Source organism: Hipposideros armiger, unplaced genomic scaffold (genome assembly GCF_001890085.2).
Source record: "Hipposideros armiger isolate ML-2016 unplaced genomic scaffold, ASM189008v1 scaffold_167, whole genome shotgun sequence".
In the NCBI taxonomy this organism is placed as follows: domain Eukaryota; kingdom Metazoa; phylum Chordata; class Mammalia; order Chiroptera; family Hipposideridae; genus Hipposideros; species Hipposideros armiger.
The window spans coordinates 2,302,104-2,310,462 of record NW_017731517.1 but is presented as its reverse complement, the minus strand read 5'-3'; the positions used below and the strand labels follow the sequence as shown (position 1 = coordinate 2,310,462).

Below are 8,359 nucleotides of genomic sequence, written 5' to 3'. Positions count from 1 at the left end.
TAATTCCTTCTTTTTAAATGCTGGAGTCACATGTGCCGTGTTTGAAGAAGCACGTGAAAGTAATTAGACAGTAACTTGAGATCCTGGTCACATCTAAGAACTTCAGCCAAATAACTGATAAATTAGGTAGTGTTTAGCATATACCAGATGCAGCAGTGACGTATTTAAATAGTATATATACTTGTTTATAAATGATATTTCTATGTATAAAACCTCTTGTGTATGTTTTTTTTTTCTTCTCACAGGGTAATAAGAGATTTGTTTTTAAGTTGTAATGGAGTAAGTCAATTAATTGAATTAAATTACTTAGATGGTATCCGGAGTCATTCCCTAAAAGCATTTGAAACTCTGATAATCAGCCTCGGGGAACAGCAGAAAGATTCTTCAATTCCAGGTCCTGATGGGATAGACGTTGAACAGAAGGAGTCGTCAGCTTTAAATGCAGGTACTTCTCTGCATAACCAGCAAATTTACTCAGATTCTCCTCAGAGTCTTAGAAAATTTTATGCCAGCCTCAAAGAAGCTTATCCGAAGAAACGGAAAGCAGTTAACCAGGATGTTCACCTCAACACGATAAACATCTTCCTGTGTGTGGCATTCTTGTGTGTAAGTCAAGAAGCCGAAGTTGATGGCGAGCCCGCCAACGATTCCGAAGACACTTCCGGCTACGACAGCACGGCAAGCGAGCCGCTGCACCTCGTACTGCCGTGTCTGCCCCTCGAGAGCCTCGTCTTGCCTTCTCCGGAACACATGCACCAAGCCGCAGACATTTGGTCCATGTGTCGTGGCATCTACATGTTGAGTCCAGTTTTCCAGAAACAGTTTTATAGACTTGGTGGTTTCCGGGTGTGCTATAAATTAATATTTATGATCATACAGAAACTACTCAGAAGTCATGAACAGGAGCAAGGGAAAAAAGAAGGAGAGATACATGTGAATGAAAACCAAGATTTAATCAGAACGCCTCAACCTGAGCTCAGAATGAAGGAAGATGTGTTATCTTTGACTGTGAAGAGTCCCCCTACACCACCAGAACTGGGTAGCCTAAAGGACAGTGCTGACAGTTTGGGTCAACTGGAGTCACAGCATATTGCTTCCATAAATGTGGAACAAATTTCAGCCACCGAAGCTGCTCCTGAGGAAGCAAAGGACCTTACGAGTCGAGAAAGTGAGACCTCACTTCAGAGCATACGGCTTTTGGAAGCCCTTCTGGCCATTTGTCTGCATGGCAGCAGAGCCAGTCAGCAAAAGATGGAAGTAGAGTTACCTGATCAGGTAATAACTTTTTCTTCGTCCAGCTATTGTGTAATAAGTGTTTTTTAAAAGTTCTAATGTAATGCCATTGTCGCTTTGTTTTCCCAAAGATTCTAAGTTTTGTGAAGCTCCTGTGTGCCCAGCACAGTACTGGGTACCATGGAGGACACAGAGGAACACGTGACCCAGTTCTTGCCCTCAGGAAGCTTACAGTTTAGTGTGGTGTGCAAAACCCACATGGGACAAAGTTACCAGCCCCAAAAGGCATTAGATACGCAGTAAATGTCAGCTGAGTAGTAATGGACATTATGTTTCAGAGTTCAAGCTTTGCAGGCTGGTTGTGATGCCGTTTGGTGCCCGGCCTAGATCCCCTTTCTCGAGCCGATGCACCCATCTGTCATTGGCGGCTGAGGGCTGACATCTGGACCACCTCCCAAAGAGTTTCCTTGGCTGATGGAAGATGCCTCATCTAAGATGTCTGGGAAGACAGCTCAGCAGTGACTGATGGATGTGGCGCTGGGGTGGGGTCAACCTCTGTGGTGCGGTTCAGGCTCTGGACCTTCCCATGGCTGTAGGCGAGGGCCGGACATTTATTCTGAAACTGCATCTTCCCCGACCTCCTCTGCTTCCCTCATGCCCTTACAAGTTTCTCCTGACAGCACTTCTCAACACAGAAGGAATCCCCAGTTTCAGGCCCTGCTCCTAAGGAACCTTCAAATGTGGCAGATCCCTTCTCTCCTTTTTAGCTCACCCCTGACTGTTTTGTCAGCCAACAGGCTCTCCTGCCGCCTCCATGTTGCCTCCTGTCTAAAATATCTTGATGCTTCACATTGCTCACAATTAAACTCCATACTCAGGAGAGTGTACAAGACCTCTCACAGCCTTGCTTCCACTTCCTTGTTTAGCCTTACTTCCTGCCGTTCTTCACCAGGCTGTAACCAGCCACCATGAGCTGACCTCTCCTCAAGACGCCATTCTTTGTCATTACTTCCGTACTTCTGTGCCTTTTCTTCTGCCTGGTGTATCATCTCCCTCAGTTTCTATGCCTGCTGTCTCCTATGTGTTCTCTCTCCATTGTCCGTCTCATACCACCTCTCCTCTGGGACACTTATGACAGGTCTCAGGCACCATCTCTGTTTCTGTTCTCGGAGAACTTTGTTTCTAGCTCTAGAATGATCGTCATCATGTCTTGTCTGTAGGTATCTGTGTCTCACATGGGACTGAGAGTTCCTTAAGGGAGATGTCAGCTTCTTGTCCCTCTTTATGGCCTCATCACCTAATACAGGGACATGGGCAAGCAGCCAGAGTTCCTTTCTAGGGTAGAATAGAAGGTGAGAAAAGGATTAGAATATAAGTGCTTCTTAGAGTCTTAAGGAATTTCGAAAATCTGGAGATGGTTAATCAGAACTCTGAAGTTTCAACTGATCTTTTTTTGTGATACAATTAATTTATGGTACATTGAAATTCATAACCACAGAAGATGAGTAAAGCATGTGATAAAAAATGTTATTAATTATAACAATAGGATGTTTATGTAAGAACTACATGTTTATAGTCATTTTACTTTCATATCAATTGTAAATAAATAGACTAGCTTTCTACTTGTTAAATGTTAATTTATCATTTTTTTGTCATTGTATTATTTTTTTTTAAGGATGTTATTCTTGAGACTAATTCTTAGTCTCTTATTTTACCTTAGAACTTGTCTGTGGAAAGTATATTGTTTGAAATGAGGGACCATCTTTCCCGATCGAAGGTGATTGAAACAGAATTGGCAAAGCCTTTATTTGACGCCCTGCTTCGAGTTGCACTGGGGAACCACTTAGCAGATTTTGAACACAGTGATGCTGTGATTGAGAAGGTACGAGTGACATACAGTTGTGTTGTCTGGGTGTGACGTGCAGAAACAGAAGAGGGTGAGATGGGACCCAGGACATGGATGGATGTGGTTAGAGCGTATGGGCCAGGATTTGGTGAGTCCCATGGGTCACGTCCCCATCATCTGAGATGGATAGTATTTATTCAGTGCCCTAGTTCATAAAAAATAGGAGTGCAAAATGACACACTTTTTTTCATCTAATCTGAAAATTTACTGAGAATTACTCCTGGTAAGACAGAAATGTATTATTTGATTTGATAGCTTACATTTAATAACTGGTAGTTTATTAAATGATAATTCAGGGATGGTGAGGACTCAGGTATCTGATCCTAAATTGGTGCAGCCGATATTTCCAAAATAATCAACTTTAATTTTAAATCACTCCACATAAAAATGACTAGTATTTGCATAGAAAATAGCAATCATAGTTTTTTAGTTGTTCATGTTAATATTTCTTTCTAAAAGAACTATCTTAATTTTTTCCCTGATGCATTTCCCTATCCTTTCATGTTTAGTTTACCTTTAGTTGATTGTCACCTGTCCTTTAAATAGGTCCTTTAATTCCTTGGTCTAGCCATATATATGACATTTTATAATCTTCTGCCATAACAGTTTATATTACTGTTTGTCATAACTTAAAAACTTACTGAAATAGCTACTAATGCTTTCATCATATTACTGAATCAATTGATTAACTGGAAAATGGTAAAGTACCCACTTTATTCTATCTTTTATTAATGTTGCAATGATAAAGTGCTCTGAGCTTCTTTAAGTGAAAATGTTTTCTTAGGTGAAGGTATTTGAAGACTTTTATAGAAAAGGAAAATTTCATGCTGCAAGGTTTTGCATAGTAGTTAATGCTGAAACTCTTGATTGCTGAGATGGTTGTGTATAGACAATTGCATTCTGACATCTTAAAATTAATCCCTTTGAAAAATTTTCATGTCTTCTCTGGTTATCTAACTTAAAAAACATTTTATATATAAAAATCCTGTGGAAAATTCTTTTTCCATGAACAAATGTTTAAAAATAATATATATTTGCCAGCATTAAGTTGTAAGAAGTATAATTCCACATCATAGTCATTTTTAGTCATTTTTTATTATACAACGAGAATGGACTTTCTTAGATTTATTTTTCAGTAAAACTGAAATAACCTATAGCTTAATCTGCTAGAGACCCCCCACCCACCCCATTTTTGAGGTGTTAATCAAGTTATCTGAGATTCTGGAAAATTTTGCATGTGAATTTCATGATTTATAATGGTTAATTAATATCAATTCATAAGATTTTTTCTTACAAAAAATACTGAAGTTCTTAAAATGACTTTTGCGTAACATATATTCTATTTCTAAAAAGGAGCAAATGTTACAGCTTTTGCCGTTTATTACACCGATCTTATAGAGTCATCAATCTGAAGAAGAACTGTCATCCCAACCTGGAGATTTTTCAGAAGAAGCTGAGGATTCTCAGTGCTGCAATTTTAAACTTTTGGTTGAAGAAGAAGGTTATGAAGCAGATAGTGAAAGCAATCCTGAGGATAGTGAAACATGGGATGATGGTAATATATATGTGCACATATGTGTTCATATAGTCTAGTGATTCATTATACAAACTTTTTGTTTTTTCCAGTTTTATTGAGAAATAATTGACATACATCACTGTATAAGTTTGAAGTATACAGCGTGATGGTTTGATTTATATATATTGTGAAATGATTACCACAATAGGCTTAGATAATATCTATCATCTTGTATAGATACAATAAAAAGAAGAGAAAAAAAATTTCTCCTCATGATGAGAACTCTTAATATCTACTCTCTTAACAACTTTCCTATGTATCATACGGCAGTGTTAACTTTAGTTACCATGTTATAAATAACATCCCCAGTGTGTGTTTGTCTTGTATTAATACCTTTTGACTACTTTCCTCCAATTCCCCCCACCCCTCAAGAAAGTGCTTTTGAAATAATATTGGTTTAATGGTGTTGGTTTAATCATAGCACAGACATGACTTTGTAATGACAGATTTCCTCCTTTTTATATGTTTGCTAACTCGGTCTTAATTTAAAGAATTCTGTTCTAGGTAGAAATGTGTAAATTTCTTAACTATATGAACACTTAACAGCACAGCATTATCTTTTAAGAGCATATCAGTTAAATTTTGCAAAATGTAATATTCAGTGAGACAGTATCTATATGTTTCTCGCTTATGAAAAAAACAAGGTTTAGAATTTATCCCACCAATAGCCAAGCCTACTATTTTCATGAGCGGGCAACTGAACTACCCTGTGATTTAGGTATTTTGGGGTCAGAAAGTTTGGGAGAGTATTTTTTTTCCAGTGGGTAGTAGGAATGTGTTAAATATGTCTGTAGAAATTTCTGTTGATAATATTTGTAATTTTACTGAAGATCAGAATTACTTTGAAGGCTACTTATTTATCTTCAAACTACCCAGAAAACTTGATTATTCAGGATACGTATTGTAATAAAAAAATCATGCAGTAGGAAAAGGTTTTGTGAACATCTACTTATAAATAGCACTTTTGCCACTAGAACTCCTAAATGACGAATGAGATTTGAAATATTATTCAGTGTTTAGGAAATAAAAATCTTTTCTTTTCCCCTTTAGGGGTAGATGCAAAGCCGGAAGCAGAAGGTTTCATTGCATCAAGCAGTCCAAGTGACTTACTTGAAACCCTCACTCCAGGGGAAATAATATATCCTGAGATTTGTATGCTGGAATTAAATTTGCTTTCTACTTGTAAAGCCAAACTTGATGTGATTGCCCACGTATTTGAGAGTTTTTTGAAAATCATCAGGCAAAAAGAAAAGAATATTTTTCTACTCATACAACAGGTAAAAGATGCTTTAAGTTAAATGTGATGAAATTTATCACACTCATGCCCCAATTACTCATCTCCTTATTTATAACCCAACTTGTCTGAAGATTATTTGAGATGACTACTTATCTTTTATAATACCTTAGACATGTTTTGACCTACAAATGGTATTCTAAAAATCTTCTAATTGCGTAAGACGTTTATTCTAAAAATCTTCTAGTTCCATTTTAGTTCTCTAAGGTAGCATAAAAAATTAATGTTGTCATTGGCTAATTAATAGTGATTCCTAGTATATTTCTGAGAATGGGTAATATTTTTAAAATTACATTTAATTTTAGTATATGTCGTTGGTTTTAAAAATCAGAAAACAAAAACAGTATGAAAATTATGTGTAATCCTACGCATAGCATTCTTTTTAGTTATTTTTAAATACTTATATATGTATATACAGTAGACTAACAAGTAATTTATTACATTATAGTTGCTTCATGCTTTCATAAGGTAAGTGCTGTACACCTGAAGCTGATGTAGAATAATATTGAATGTCAACTATAATTATATATAATACACACACACACACACACACACACACACACACACACACACCGGGGGTACCAAAAAAAAATGTATACACATGACTTGTATTCTTTTGTTATCAGTATATATTATTACAATTTTAATACAGCTTTTTTCTTTCTTAAAATGTGTATACTTTTTTTCGGCACCCTCTGTCTATAGTCACGGGATATAAAGTACAGCATAGGAAATATACTCAATTGTATTGTAACAATTATATACGATGTCAGAGGGTTAGAAGACTTGGGGGATTATCACTTTGTGATGGGTGTAAGTATCTAATCATTATGTTGTTTTGTACACCTGAAACTAATATAAAAAAGTAAAATTAAAAAAATAATAATAAAAGAAATTTAATTTTTTATGTTTTGTTTTTAATCTTCAGGGAACTGTGAAAAATCTTTTAGGAGGGTTCTTGAGTATTTTAACACAGGCTGATTCTGATTTTCAAGGTGCGTTGAAACTGTTAGTCTTAAACAGTAGCTCTGAAATTAGTTTGTTGTTATGTGAAATGGAGCATTGATAATAATGTCTTCCATGGGCATAGTGCTCTGTGGCTTCTGTAGTAGGTTTATATACATCATCTCTTTTGTTCCTCAGACCCACCCAGTGCAATAGACATAGTGTAAGGATCTTGATTTTACAGGAGGAAATCTAGATTCCAAGGGACTGAGTGAGTTGTTCAGGGTCGTATACGTGGGGGTGGCATTATAAGGACTGTGACCCTTGATGGAATAAAGAAATATTCAAACTAGTTGTTTGTGATATTTAAGTGTTTCATAATCTTAAATATTTCTAATTTTATTTGTCATATAATATCATCTAATTTTCTATTTAGAAAGTGACAGTTATAATTTAAATGTTTTCAAGATGAGAAGGTAGCAGACCATTTTATGGTGCTTAATTAACAGTGTCAACTTATTTAACAAATACTGTATTAATTTATGCTTCTTTAAATCATACTTTTACTTTACTTGGAGCTAACCAATCATTAAGGAAAGTGGGTTTTTTTGTTTTGTTTTGTTTTTTGTCAGTTGATTTGCATTAATCATATTGCTATTCCTTCAGCAAAGTTTTGGATTATTAGATTGTTTATCATCCATTTAAAATGTGACAATAATATTTAATCTCTTTCAGTGAAATTGCTTATTCAGTTTCTTTAATTGTGTACTGGCTTTAACTCCACCTCTATGTTCCTTTAATTCAGCATGCCAGAGAGTACTGGTGGACCTTTTGGTGTCTTTGATGAGTTCAAGAACATGTTCGGAAGAGCTAACCCTTCTTTTGAGAATATTTCTGGAGAAATCTCCTTGTACAGTAAATATGCTATAATTAATTTTTTTTTCACTGATAGCGAACAGGATATTTAAAAAAATACTTGTAAATCACCAAGCTCTCTCTTTTGATGTGATAATTTTACAGTCAGCTTCATGTTATTATTTGTGAAGTTCCCAATTATTGTACTATTTGCAGATCTTTTAACCATTTCACTTCTGTTTTGGCTAACCAGACATACCATTGGGATCGTAGCTCCTTTACCCCAACCCACCCCAGTTTTGTGCTTAAGAAATGCTAAAGAAAAAAAAAAGCTAAAGAATTTTAATTAGTAAAGAGAACTTAATTATAAGTAATTATAACCATTTGGAGAATTACCCTTTTTTTTAGAAAATTATGATCCACTCCTCAGGTATCTTCTATCCCTTCTCCTTTCCATTGGTGTAGCTTAGCAACTTTTAGACTGTTCTTTGCTGAGGAACCCATTTTTATAATGAACTATTGACTAAGAGTATAAGCCAATAAAACAGAA

The 8,359-nt window shown here is 35.8% G+C and overlaps 1 protein-coding gene across 1 annotated transcript in view; it reads left to right on the top strand.

The window, feature by feature from the left end:
- LYST (lysosomal trafficking regulator) overlaps positions 1-8,359 on the top strand; it is a 165,442-nt gene that overhangs the window by 30,931 nt on the left and 126,152 nt on the right. The window contains exons 5-10 of the mRNA XM_019651799.1: positions 246-1,275; positions 2,954-3,115; positions 4,538-4,694; positions 5,766-5,992; positions 6,938-7,004; positions 7,760-7,869. Coding sequence (XP_019507344.1) covers positions 246-1,275; positions 2,954-3,115; positions 4,538-4,694; positions 5,766-5,992; positions 6,938-7,004; positions 7,760-7,869 — 1,753 coding nt within the window. The remainder of the gene's footprint in view (positions 1-245; positions 1,276-2,953; positions 3,116-4,537; positions 4,695-5,765; positions 5,993-6,937; positions 7,005-7,759; positions 7,870-8,359) is intronic.